Source organism: Marmota marmota, unplaced genomic scaffold (genome assembly GCF_001458135.2).
Source record: "Marmota marmota marmota unplaced genomic scaffold, marMar, whole genome shotgun sequence".
NCBI lineage: Eukaryota > Metazoa > Chordata > Mammalia > Rodentia > Sciuridae > Marmota > Marmota marmota.
This window is the reverse complement of record NW_025999949.1, coordinates 33,177,224-33,191,939: the sequence shown is the minus strand read 5'-3', so window position 1 is coordinate 33,191,939 and position 14,716 is coordinate 33,177,224. Positions and strand designations below refer to the sequence as shown.

The following is a 14,716-nucleotide window of genomic DNA, read 5'->3' as shown; positions in this document are numbered from 1 at the left end:
AGTCACTTTCCAGCCCTCCGGCCAACTTCCCTAGGCTTGTTCTCCAGCATGATAGGGGGTGTAATGAACAGATGTAGAGGTGTGCATGTACTTTGTTAAGCTTTTGCTCACTTGCATTTGCTGCAAGACCCACAGCCAGTTCAGAGGCAGGGTAAGAGACACTCTCAAAAGACAGGATCATGAAGAGCTAAGCTAAATGAGGGATCCGTGCAATCAAGCTATCACCATGTGGCTGTCCACAGAGCCACGCTATATTCCAAGCTCTTGGGATGAGATTAAGTACTTGGAATTTATGGCCCAGAATCTGGTGCATTTTTTAAACTGTGGTGAGCTTTGCTTTACTTTGTTTAATTCCACAAGTAATTGAGAATTGTTTTTCAGTACTGGGAATTAAACCCAGGGGTGCTTTGCCACTGAGCTACTTCCCCAGTCCTTTCTATATTTTATTTTCAGACAACATTTCCTAGGGGTCTCTTTGCGGCGGCGGCACGAGAGCAGAGTCCGAGCTGCGGCGGCGCGAGTCATGGCTGGACAAGCATTTAGGAAGTTTCTTCCACTTTTTGACCGAGTATTGGTCGAAAGGAGTGCAGCCGAAACTGTAACCAAAGGAGGCATTATGCTTCCAGAAAAATCTCAAGGAAAAGTATTGCAAGCAACAGTAGTAGCTGTGGGATCAGGCTCTAAAGGAAAGGGTGGAGAGATTCAGCCAGTTAGTGTGAAAGTTGGAGATAAAGTTCTTCTCCCAGAGTATGGAGGCACCAAAGTAGTTCTAGATGACAAGGATTATTTCTTATTTAGAGATGGTGACATTCTTGGAAAGTATGTAGACTGAAACAAATCACTGTTGAAATGGCATCCTATGAAGCTGCCCATTCCACTGAAGTTCTGAGATCTTTCATCATGTAAATAATTTCCATGTGTCTTTTATAATAAACTGATGATAATCTAAAAAAAAAAAAAAACATTTCCTAAATTGCGGAGGTTGGCCTTGAACTTTCAGTATTCATGCCTCCGACTTCTGAGACACTGGGATCACAGGTATGCATTGCTGTGCCCAGCGAGAATGATGTCTAGTGTCAAATAGTTGGAACAGGCTTCTTTACTGTACAACAAATTTTATCCAGCTTTATTCACTGCTTGTTTGCTTTACATTGCAAATAACTGAGAGATGTATATTGAGATTTTTCACTACGTTGGGATTTATTAATTTTAATTCTTATATTATGTTTTGGGGCTACCTTATTAGGAGTTTGCAGGTTTAGAATTAAATTTAACCATCTGTATTAATAACAATTCTTTGGATCTAAAAGCTGTTTTCTATAACATTTATAAAATAAGCCAGGCATATTCCAATTATTATTGGCCTGGCATACTTTTCTCAGTTTTAACATTCAGTATGTGTAGGTTGTATCTATTATAAATAGGAAGTAGCCTTGGTTATATTTTGCTGCAGTCTGGCTGGGCACAAAATCACGAGCCACTCACAACCTTGTAGATTCAAACAGCAATTCTTTATTCCCGAACTGTCACCGGCACTCTAAGGCTGCCACGTGCCGAGCCGGTCATGGCGCAGCAAGGACTTTCGAAGCAGTGGCAACTGGCTCTTCCCCGCCCCCCCCCCAGCAGGACGCCACTGCGAGAGCCCAAATCCAGACCAGAACACTCCCCTGGACTCTCCCCGGGGCTATCTGGGGCTTCCAGGGATGCTGCAGGCGGAAGACGCTGGAGTCCCTGAAGTTTGATCATTTCCAAGGCCAGTAACTACAATGGTTCTCCCACATCTGGAAGCTAATGAGTAATGAGCACTATTAAGGCCTATTTCAAATGTAAAAAACCTTGAGATAATGTACTAAATTGTTCAAAAGGTTGTTTTCTTAGTGGAATGCTACAGGATTTTCTTTAGCCATCCGGAGTTCCTGCCTTCCTCCCAGTGCCAGTGAAGACGAAGGTGGAAGAATTTCCAGTGTTGCTGAAAACTGGACGAGACTTCGGATCAAGCTAGCTGCCTGCAGAACTTACCTGGACTGTGATTTAAGCTAGCTGCCTGCAGAACTTACCTGGACTGTGATTTACCTGGACTGTGATTTACCTGGACTGTGAGTTAATCTATTGAGACACTGCTTTACCTGGACTGAGACAACAAACTGTAATCTACAACAAATTGTAACTCAGTATCTTTGCTAACAGTGTCATTGCTGGTATAATTTTTCCAAGGGCTTCTTGCATGGAGCCATCAAGTGGCTTGGTATTGTGACATTTTGTATCCTCCCCTTCTGCTTGTAGCAGATTATTTATGGTGTTTGTGTAAAAACCACTATGGTCGTTATTTAAATTAAACAAAAGGGGGAAATGTTAGAGTCTGCAAACAAGTCAGGATGGCGCCTGGCATTTTGCCAGAGGGAGTGGTTTGTGAAGTAAAGCCAGCGAGCCATTAAGTGTGGAGATTCCTTATTGGTTGACTGCTGTATCTACTTTATGTTAATTAGATAAGCTGTGTGGAATGTATATATACCCCTCCTGTCCTACAATCAACAGCTCCCACTCCTGCTGTATCAATGTACACAAGTTGCTGGCCACCCCACCCCCCCTGGTTATTTTGCTGCAGCCAGACTGCGGCAATATTTTAAATAGTATTTGAAAATATTTTAAGTGAAGAGTTTGGCCTACTTATATTATTTAGAACATTTGGATTTATTTTCACTTTATTTTTCTACTCTATTAATAAGCTTTCATGCTTCTTTTTTCTTAAGCTTCAACTACCCCCTTTTCCTTCTTTTGAACTGATTTATTTTATTTATTTTCTGATTGCTTTCATTGTTCTTATTTTGTCATCCTAAATTCTAAGTTGGTACAACTTATTTATGTTCTTTCAAATATTGCCATTGGATTTTTACATTTGGTGATCTTACATTTTCAACAAGAGAAAATTTATTACTTTCATCCTGATTTCCATGTGACAGAATTCTTGAAAATTTTTGTTTGCACTTATTGTAAAAATGATAAAATTGAAAATGTTATGATTGTGCGGTTTTTATTTAGATATTGTCTATTTATGTTTAGACACACTTGCAAACTTCTTGCTGTTTCTATCTATTGCTTTTGACTCTTTTGGAGTTCTTTCATTTTTCAAAAATAAATACTTCAGAAATACTTTAGAGACCTTCTATGAAGGATAGACTCTGGCTTTCTTTTTTTGCTTGTATACTTTAAAACGCCTTTATTATTCAGACAGTGTTTTATTGAATATCTAATTTCATACATCTAGTTATTTTCTTACTTCTTTGAAAACAGTGTTTCATGTTCTTTTTAATTTTCTGGTGAAAGGTTGGTCTCAGTATCGTTCCTACTAAATGATTTGTCTCTGCTCCTGCCATTCCTTAGTTGGTCTCTTTGTTCTTGTTCTTCCTCCACCTCCTGACAACAGGTCGAGGGTTGGATTTCTTTCATTTAACCTACTTGGCATACCTTATAAAAGCCTGAGCATTTATCTAAAAATATAGCTGTACATATGGTATGTTTTCTGTTATTTCTGCTTTGAGAAGGCTGAGTATATTAGACTTACATGAGATAATCCATATCCTCAATGTCTACTGACTCCCTTTTATAATTTCTGTCTCCTCCTATCATTATTAAGCATTCTTTCGCATTTCCTTTGGACTCTGTCCTTTATTCTAACCCTACCTTCTCCTGTATTTAATTTGCTGTGTAGCTCCCTCCACTGAGTTTTCTGGGTGGCCCACTCACTGAGATCCACATTGAGAACGGCAATCTGCTTTGCCCCATCTACCCAATGAAATGTTAGTCTCACCCAGACCCACCTTCTTAGGTGTACTATAATATGCTTAATCAAATGTCTGGGCCCTGTATGGCACAGTCACGTTGACACATAAGATTTGTCATTATAGGCACACACTACTCCAGTATTACCTCATGTCCACTAATTATATCTATAATGACTGTTTCCAAACAAGGTCATATTCTGAGGTGCCAGAGGTCAGGACTTCAACAAAACAAGGAATTTGGGGGAAAGGGAGCAAAAACAACCTATGACAGAAATTAAAAAAAAAAAAAGAAAAGAAAAAGAAGAAAATTTTCAGTTCCATTTTTTTATTCTTAAAAGAATTTATAAGTTATTTTATATTCTTTATGTGTCACTCCTAATATCTGAAGGCATAGGAATCAGTAGAGTTTTCTTAAATTGTTCTTATTTCTTTCAATACCTTTCTTGAATGTTTGGTGATTTGTTTTTGTTATTGTTTCTAAAATTGTACTTTAAATTTCTAAATTTAAATTAAATTTTAAACTAAATTTAAGTTAAATTTAATTTTAAAATTAAATTTCTAAAACTTAATCTATGAGATTCTTGAAGACCTGCATTTGGGGTGCTTTTCCTACAGAGAGGATTTGCATTTGCTTCCAGGGACTGCTTCCTGGGACACCCTTAGGGTGAGTTTAATCCACATCCCCAGGGGTTCTTGAGCAATACCAAAGTCAGCCTCTGTGCCCTCTCCTGTTGTCCAGGCAGAATTCCACTCAAGCTTCTGTTTGTCTCGGATGTCTAGAAGTGGTCCTCTCTGCAGTGGTGCTCGGTAAGGGTGCTCGAGAATCCTGCATGCTTTCTCTCCTGAATGGGACCTTCAGTTCAGAACTGCAAGAACAGCATAGCATTGTGTTTTCTTTTCTTCCCCATTGTGGCTTAGGTATTGGGTTCCCCCAAAAAGCTCATTGTGAGACAGTGAGAGAAAGTTTGGAAGTGAACTGATTGCGTTGTGAGAGCCTGAACCTAATCAGTGCCTTAACTCCCTGATAGGGATTAAGGGGGTGATAACTGTAGGCAGTTGTGTGGGTGTGGCTGGAGAGGGCATGCCTCTGGGGGTTATATTTTGTTCTTGGTGAGCTAAGCTCTTCCTTTGCTTCCTAGTTTCATATTTTGAGCTGCTTTCCTCCTCCATGCCTTCCGCCATGATGTTCTGCCTCACTTTTGGCCCAGAACAATAGAGCCCACTGTTGATGGACTGACACCTCTGAAACCATGAGTAAAAGAAACGTTTCCTCATCTAACATCGTTCTTGTCAGATCTTTTGGTCACAGTAGCAATAATGCCATCTAAAACCCTCCCACTGGTCCCGTTTCCCTGGGAGGTATCACAGGTCTGTTTGGAAGTCCTGGGCAAGGCATTGGCATATAATCACTTCTTTTGAGGGAACTGGCCTTAGGGTGGGGAATGGCTTTCTATTTTGTTTTTATCAGCTCACTTCTCATACCTTCAGCGTCACCCTTCAAAGAAGGCATGTTGGAGGTGTGAACTCAACTGGGCTCAAACACTGCAGAATACAAGGCACTTCACAAGGTGGCTTGGGTCCTACTTAATTACCCCTTAATCCAGAGAATATTTTCTTGAGTTCCATATTGACCCCAAATCCTTTTTTTTTTAAGGTGAAGTGCATTGAACACATTTGGAAATCACACCTGACTTTTAAATATTGCAATATGATGTTTCTATTAGGATGTGTGATGTTTTCTTTTTTGAAAAACACCTTTTGATTCCAGTGAGTAGAGAGGGTATGGATGGAAACACCAATGAGCTGTGCCTGTAAAAAGGCCAGCAAGTATGGAAATCTCACCCCAGAGGAGCTCCCACTGCACAGCAACAACACCAGGGAGACAGAATTGAGGAGGAGGGCAGTTGTCAGAGGGTAATAGGGAAGGTTTGCTGATGCTTCTGTGAAAAGAGCTCCAAAAGTAGAAATCCACCTACTTCACAAAAAGTATTTGGGTAAATTTGGGAGGATAGACATGGATAAGCAGTCCACATAACTTGTTACTTCTCAGACTACAGATCTACATCAATGTGCTTAGAGGTAGTGGGTATAATCTATAAAGTTTAGATCATCTCAGAAATTGAATAAGAACTGACCATTTGGTATCAACAGCTAGTACAATTCCATAAATCAGGCAATGCTCCCAGCTGTGTTAAGTCTCTAGTTCTGGTCTCAAGGAGCTAGGAATCGCACAGTGGTCATCAGAAGAATTAGAGATGGCATCAAATTGTCAATTACTGACAGGTAATTTCAATTACAATTAAATATGTATTAAGATAAGTTTACAAGTAACCAATTTTAATTCTAACCAGCTAAGAGGTTATGTAGGATGTAGCAAAAGCAGAAGCACCATATGTACCAGGTCTTGTTTCTCAGTGCCCTTAAACACACTCTACTCTTCTGCAGGTTAATCCCACCCTGAATTTTATAACTCTACTCACTGGAATCAAAAGGTGTTCTTGTTTGCCTTTCAAAGTATATCTATTATGGGCCTAGGAAATTAGAATCACTTTTACCTGTCTGCTTATTATGTATTAAGGACAAGTTAGATCTATAAATTAATGTCCCCCAAGATCAACTGTCTCCCTGTGGCAGTAAACTTGTTTTGTTTTTTCTAGTGGAGATGGAAGGAGGGTGAATGAACAGGATTCTGAGAACATGAGTATAAAGTTTCTGCCGCAGTCTGGCTGGGCACAATCAGGAGCCACTTGTCAAAAGAAAGTAACTTTATTTTTAGAACCACACACGCCAAACAAAACAGCCTCTCAGGAAAAACCCTCAGAGCCTCAACTGCCACCACCGGCTTTCCACAAGCCTCTCTCTCCCACACCAGCTTCTCTCCACCTCCCACAATCCTCCTGCTCTTGAGGCCGATTGGCTGGGTCACGTGGGCGGAGCCAAAAAAGTCCCCCAATGAGCAGCTCCGTGGTCTGAAAGGGCAGGGAAACAGCCCAATGAGCATCACCGCAGAGGAGCCAATCAGCTAGATGTTGCTGGGGCCGAGGAGCCAATCAGCTAGATGTTGCTGGGGCCGCTGTGAGCCAATCATCAGCCGGCAGCTGGAAGTTTGCTGGGGCCCCTTAGGCTGTGGCTCTCAACAAGTTTCCTGTTTTATTTTGTGACTTTCCAATTCTCTGCCCTACATCTAGTTTCCTCCAATTTTTTTCCCATCTCAGACTTGTAATAATAGACCTATTCATACAATTTTAATTTGTTAAAACAAAGCACAGCTGGTTCAAGAAAAAAATGTTCTGAGAAAGTAGCTTGCCTATAAATCCATTTGCTTCATAATAATTAATCTGAACACACTCCAAATATATGCTTTAATAACTTTTCAGATCCCAATTAGGGCCAAATAAATGACTTCCATTTATGACAGAACCAGTCCGATTAGGGTGCTTGTTTGGTACACTAGAAGCCTGCAAAATATCTACCCTGGGGGCAGCCCACAAATTCCAAAACTTCACATTTCCTTAACCACAAATGCATATTTATAAATTGCAACAGACTTTCCTAATTAATTTTTCATCATGCTAATGATTTTGCTCTGTAACAACTGGTTATATTGGGATCCCAGCCAGATCTAGAGCCACTGGCAGTCATTGGTAGTTTGGAGAAAAAATGAAAGGAAACTACAAAGGAAGTAACTTTCAGGGCCATGGTTCTAGCTAGGTAACTACTGATTCCACCAAACACCCATCATGCCAATTAAATCCATAACCATCTTTTCTCAAGACTCACTACTTTGGCCATTTTGCAGCTAGATTTCCTTGCCACTGAAATGTTTTCTGCTGAAGAAAATGATTTTTGCAAATAGATGTCCATGCTGGGTGTGGGAGAATATCAAACCACTGCAGATTTTGAGAAAGAAAAGTGATGACGACGGATGATCCAGCCAAATACTATGTCATGAAATAAGCACTGCACCAAGAGGGAATTGATCCAGGTTCCTGCATACTTCTGCCTCTAAGGTTGCAGAGTGACTCAGAGCTGGTCCACAGGAGGTACTAGAGTAAGCCAGAGGAAAGGGGCAGGGGCTGGAATGAGGGCAGGGGGAAACTCAGGGAGGAAGCAATGGCGGAGCCCAGTGGATGAGGAGGGGTGGGCAGAGGGCTGGGCTGGGTTGCTGGTGGAGAGAAGGGGCAGAGGTGAGTGGGGAAGGTAGAGCTGCTCTGGGTCTTACTGTCACCCACTGGGATGGAGCCCTCGGTTTTTGTTAGATGCTGAGTGAAATAATTCAGGCACAGAAAAACAAGTACCGCATGATCTGTCATATGTAAAAGCTAAGAGAAAAGTCAAGCCAAATGTAGAGTAGTGGTGACTAGAAATTGGGAAGGGGAGACTGGATAGAGGGAGGCTGAATATGATCATTGCACATATTGAGGAATCACACCAAACCCTATTAACACGTACGATTAACACAAGTCAATCAAAAACCAAACACAATTTTAAAAAGGCTTTTGGAATGCCTTGTGCTTATTCTTTTGGTCAGTTAGGGAGATAAGTCAGCAGTATCCAAAGGGGCTCTAACTGAAAGTCTCCACATTTTCATGCATCCATGACTAAAAGAAGAGTCTGGAGCTGAGGGGAGGATGCTGAATTTCTAAGCCATGACTCCTCTGAGTTGAAATAGGGTCATCTAATCTCCGTCACTTGTGTCGTGGTGTTTCTCTACAAGATGTTGGATAGAATTACAAAGACAAAAAAGCAAGCAAGAAATAAACACATCCTGGCTTGTCGATGAAAGTCACGGATTTTAGGTGAAAATTGTGCTTTGGAAATCCCTTCTAATTGAATGATGGCACCTGGGCGGAGGCTTGGAAATCAGAAAGTCCACTGCCATTTCCCAAAAGGGCATTGCAGAGCAGAATCTGAAGGTTGAGATTCAATAAGTCGAACTGGAGATTAACAGACATGGGACATGTTTCCCGAGTCATCTGTTTATTTGAAGGCAGGTCTGATCAGGAGGACTTCAAGTTGAGGCTTGGGGGAATCATGGAATAGAAAAAGAAACAAGCAAACAGATTTTAAGTGATTTGGTGAGTGTGTAAGTTAATATTTTCTGAGTGTGTGCTTTAGTAACCTGATTTGGTTTGTTTAAGGAGAAAAGACATTGATTTCATGGCTAAGAGAACTCCTCACGGTACCTAGGGACAGGGCTGCCCCTGAGCTTTAGACAACGGCTAAAATGAAGGACCAGCCCCACCCCACCCCCCACCATCAGGGAGTTTTTCTTTGAGATCAGCCAGTGGCAAAAGCAGTGACCATCATTCATGTAGTGCTAATGATCACTTGGTAGGACATTGCAACTGTCTGCAATCAGTTAGTTCAATTTCTGATTGACTGGGTCAGAAATCTGTTTCCAGGTTGTCCACTGTGGCAGTGGGCAGCAGGTAAGGAAAGAGGCACTTTTTCCCATGGTTCTTTTCATGTAAACCACCAGGTCTGGAGGGATGTGGCAGTGACCTCTGGGAAGTCATGGGCAGGGGCAGGTCTACAAAGCAGTGGGTGCTCTCTACACACAGAGTCAATGTCACTGGATGAGGACCTTGTATTCCAGAGACAAGTGTTAGTCAAAAGATATAAAGTGTCAATTACACAAGAGGAGGAAGTCCTAGGGTTCTTAAAGTACGGCTCTTTTTAACAGTATTCTGTGCCTATGGCTAGCAAAACTGTGTAGTGTACTCAAAAATTGCCTGAGAGGGTAGACCGTAAGTAAGTGATCTTGTACCACACACAATAATAATGATAAATCAAGAGAGCAGGAGGGAACGTCTGGAGGAGATGGTTGTGTTCACACAGGATTATGGGGATAGTTTCATGGATGTCCTCTTTGAGCCTGTTGAGTCACTTATATTATATATCTTAAAAGTAATTCAACCTGTAAGTCTAATCACTTTAAAAGAGTCACAATTCTTTTTAGATATGTACAGATTTTTGCATGTCAATTATACTTCCATAGAGTGGGTTAAAAATGAAAGGCTACGGGGCTTAATAATCATTATTATTTGAAGAGAGCAGTAATTTGGTGTGTAAATTGGAGCCACTCTGGAAACGTGGGTGGTGGACTCTGAGCTGGCTCTCTGGAGCTGAATTCTCAGCTGCAACCTAGCAGCTGGATTTGATTTCCTTTCCTTACATCCTGCACAGTTCAGGGCTTAGAGGGAGTGTCCCAACCTCCTGTCTTTCACCTCTGCTTCCTGATGACTTTTTTTTCTCTGATCCTCAAAAAAAAAAAAAACTGGGAGAAAAGACACCTTAGAGGGTGTGATGATGAGAACCAGGTGGTGAATTAAGTTATTTAATTAGTGTGAGCTCAGTGCTTACTAGGGATTAAATACACAGCATGAGCAATCATGAGAAGCCTTTTAGGTAAGGGAATAGCAAATCGTGAATTTTTTACATTTTAAATGTTTGAAGAAGAATCAAAAGAAAAGTCTTGTGGAACATGCAAAANCTCTCTCTCTCTCTCTCTCTCTCTATATATATATATATATATATATATATATATATATATATATATATATCTTCAAAGTTACATAACATAGAGGTCTGGTCACATCAAAAAAGCCACAAACTTTTTTTGGAACATAAATACCATAGCTTGAATGTGCCTCATGTGTTTGGAGTAATTCTCACCGAAGCAAGCTGGTTTTATATTCAGGACAAGCATTTTCAATTTTAATATGTTTGCTTACATGAGATGCAGATTGTAATTTAATGGCAGCCTGTTTAATTATGCCTTCATTTGTATAAACTGTAATGTTGCTGCTGAATAAATGAAATAAAAATCTCTTTAATTTCCTTCTCAATATTTAATTTAAATCAATGATAAACAGTGGCCGTCTCTTTGAAACAATGTTAATTAATATTCAGAAGACTAAATTTGCTTTTGGATGTATGGTACGTGCAGCATGTTTGTTTCATAATTGAACCAGAAATAAGATTGATAGTTAAATAACTTCTAAGGAGGAAAAAATACTGTATAATTCTCCTCAATGTATTTGTGGCAATAGGAAAACATACAACATGAGCTTTATAGTTTCAAATGGTTCATACAATTGTTACCCAATATCTAGTTCAGGCTTTAGTTTTTGAAATATTTTATACATATACTCCAAATTATTTCAATTTTGAAACATCAATTTTTCTCTCAAGTGTATGTATCTGGCCCCTTTGCACTTTCTATTAAAGAAGTAATCAGGTGAAGAGTGGAGTACAGACAACGATTTTGTTAAACTGCATGTACCAGGCATTATATCTACTTCCAGGGATATAGGTGGATAAAACCAGAAAACAAGCTTCGGAGAATGCATCTTTTAACAAAAGTGTAGCCAAACAATAGACAGCTTTAATCCTTAAAAAAATGGGAAGCGGCTTCCTAGAGAGTAATGCAAAGTTAGGGGCAGGGACGGGCCTGGGGCACAGTCCATGTGTCCAAGTCAGCCTGATCAAGGCCACCAGTGGTCCACCCTGTTCCTGTCAGCCTGATCAAGGCCATCAGTGGTTCACCCTGTCCCAGTCAGCACCATTAAAGCCACCGGTGGTCCACACTGTCTCAGCCAGCATCGACAAGGTCATTAGTGGCACTGTCTTCCTTGCTAATATTCGTTGGGTACTGAGATGTCACTCTGTGGCAAACTGTGTTTTTGGGATTCGCATGAGCTCACTTAGTTCTTATGTGACCTAGCATGGAAGCTAAGGTCAGAGATCCCTAAGAATACAGAGCTAACAGGCAGTGCACATAGGTCCCAGCACAGTTGACGCCTGCTCCCTTCCATTGAAAGCTTTACGAAGTGAGGGTCGGATGTGCAGTGACAAGGTATAGGCTACTAGGTTTTAAAGGGGCAGATGTGACAGGAGCTTATTGCTGAAGGCCACACCATAAACACAGGTGGACAGTGTACAACACAAGCCAAAGGGGACCTACCAACATGGGTCAGGAATAGCTCCATGGACAGCGAGAGCAGTACAAGAGGGGTCCTCAGAAGGTGTCCCTTGTGAAGCCATCAAGTTGGAAGACATCTAGGGTCAGCAGGGCACTGGAAGGACCTATCTGTTTGAGAGAAGCACTCACGGAGCCTTGGTTGGGCAAGGAGTCGGTGACCACCTAGGGAATAGGATGGCATGCTTACAGTCCCCAAGGAGGGTTTGGGCCTGCAAGAAAGGAGTCGGCAGGGGATTGAGTAGGGCCATCGTGAGAGTGGTCAGAACAAACTGCACTGGCTATGCCAGTGAGGGGATGGTGGCAGCACTGGATATGAGCTCACCATAGATCATCTGGTGCATTAAGCCAGGGTCTGATAGCAGAAGAGAACTGAGTGAGTGACATGTGACTTGCAGCTGGGCTCAGCCACTTTGAGCATCAGAGAATCGAGATCACCTAAGGAGTGAGGAACAGCCTAGGACACAGTCCATGTGTCCAGGTGAGCATGATCAAGGCCATCAGTGGTCCACACTGTCCCTGTCAACATGATCAACCCTGAAAGGTTCTTATCCGTAACTGAATACCAGAGCATGCTGGGAGATTTGCTCCGCGTGGCCCCCGGTAACCCTGCACATACACATCGCCACACAGGCAACGGCTTCACCTGCACTTGCTCTCAGGCTTAGGAGCACATTTTGAGGTCCTCCTAGGCCCATAGAGGACAGGGTGCTTGCATAGAGCTGCCACAAGCATGTCCCCTGTCACTCCGTTTGTCTTTCCCCAGGAAAGTGTCAAATCACAGTTTCTTACCCACCCATCCAGAGTTCTCATGAAGTAGAAACAGTGGCAGAACACAGAGCCACTCAGCCATAATCCAGAATAGACTTCTCAGAAATGGGGTGTGCTGGTTTCTTAGGGCTGCCATGACAGATTACTGACTTTAGGTCATAGGATTTATTCCCTTACCGGCTGGCTGGAGGAGTCAGCATTGCTGACCTCCTGCAGAGACACTGGAGGGTGCTCCTTCCTCACCACTTCCGGCTCCTGGATGGATCAGTGTCCTCACTCCTGTCTCTGTTTCAGTCTTCAAGTCGTCTTTGCCTCTGCATGTCTTTCTGTGTCCTCTTCTAGTGCTGTAAGGACACTAATCATTGGAACTAGGTTCCCCTTGAAAGCCATCATCATTTGAGTTCAAAATTTTTCACCAATTACATATGCAAAGACCCTATTTCCAAACAAGGTCACATTCTCATGCTCTGGAGAGATACGATTTTGGGGAAAAACTACTCAGCCCACTACATAGGGCACCTTGTGATTTGTATGGCAGCTACCCAGCCCCTCTTGTTTCTGTGTGCAATTTGATGCACAGGACAAAGGCCTCAAGGAGCTGACACTTTTGCTTGATCTTTTGTTCAGTATGTTTAATCTAAAGTGGCTCCATGTGGTTTTCCTTGACAATCCAGCCAGGTCCTGTTCTTGGCTGATCTTGTCTTTACACACAAGACCATCACCCAACAAAAAATTCAAACACAAACCCAATGAACTCCTCCCTCCAAAGCCCAGTTTCAAACAACCACCCTGTTCCACCAGCTCTGTCACTTTTCCATCTCTGATCTGAGCCATGCTCGTACTCTCCACTGTTCTTTCATTGTCCCACATCTTTTCACAAGAACTAAATGTGGCGATGAGCTTGCCACATAGAATACATGCGACAAAAGCTATTTTCTTTCCCGTAACTGTCTGACCCAGCCATGGATCTTCCCGGTAGTTGCTATTCATTATGTTTGTAGATGAGTTGTTGAAACAATCAAGACTTCCATATCCTTTTTGGAAGCAATCACCATAAATTAGCTTTATAATTCTTAAAATAGCTAAATGTCAACAGCAAGTTTATTCTATTTTTTTTCTCATGTAATTACCCTGTATCTTCCTCCTATTTTGAAAGTACTTTCCTTTTTTTTTTTTTTTCCTCCTTGGAATTCTGGATAAAATACTGCAGCTCCCTGAGTTGTCTCCTTGTCCTCCTCTTTCTTGTTTTCATTTTTCCCTTCCTTTCCCACTTGAAAAATAAAAATTATTAATGAGCATATGGGCCATCAAAACCACCTCCCACCCACAGCACCGGCTCTCTCTAGAAGGCAGGATGTCCATCCATTTGAGAGCATCAGGAGTGCACTTACCAGCACATGTGTGGAGCTCTCAGATGGTCAGCTGCTGAGCTGGGTGCTCTGCATTGGGCACCAAGTGAGGGATTTTTTTGACCCGGGCAGCCTGCTCCGCCTTTGATCTTCTTTCCTGCCATTTTTACTTCTCACACAAGCCTTCATGGAGTTCTTTAATAATTCCGGAATTTTTTTCTTCTTGAAGAATGATTTAACCTTCCAAGATCAAGCTTATATGCCATCTGTGTCTGATGCCTGTCCAGCAGAATAAACCACCCACCACCAGGGTTCCACTGCGTGCCTTGGACACTTCTGTTTCACAGAGACATTGCTGACTGCATCGTGTTCTCTGCCATGGGTAGCTCAGAAGCCGCAGTTCCTTAATAGCACATGCTCCACTTCCAAGAAGTATGTCTTTTCCTTCTCATGCCAGACCAGCTCACAGAGCATGACCCTAGACTTCAAGGAGGGCCATGAGCATCTCTCCATCAACTCACAGAGGAAATGAAGAAGGACTGCTAAAGGAATTGCCAACAGCCTCAGAAACTTTCTGTAGGAGAGATGCCTGTCCCCAAAGAGGAATAGCAGTCTGCTTTGGAATGAGTCATCCTGACTTGTTGGACTGAAACACATTGTGATGAAGCACTGAGATACATTCTCAAGGCAGGTCTGATGTCAGGGTCAGGGAGGAAGAGCAGGACCCTGGAGAGTGTGTGCTCAAGGAATGCCTGGGAGCAGCATCTCTAGCACAAGCTGTCACTAGGCTCCCTGGGAAGCCCTGGTGTGGTTTTAGGTGGTATTATTTT

General features: G+C 42.1%; 1 protein-coding gene across 1 annotated transcript; it reads left to right on the top strand.

Moving 5' to 3' along the window:
* The first annotated feature begins 466 nt into the window (after nt 1-466).
* Nucleotides 467-962, top strand: LOC107143061 (10 kDa heat shock protein, mitochondrial). The gene has a single exon (XM_015486689.2). The coding sequence runs from the start codon at nt 524-526 to the stop codon at nt 830-832; it is 309 nt and encodes a 102-aa protein (XP_015342175.1). The 5' UTR covers nt 467-523; the 3' UTR covers nt 833-962.
* Nucleotides 963-14,716: the final 13,754 nt, after the last annotated feature.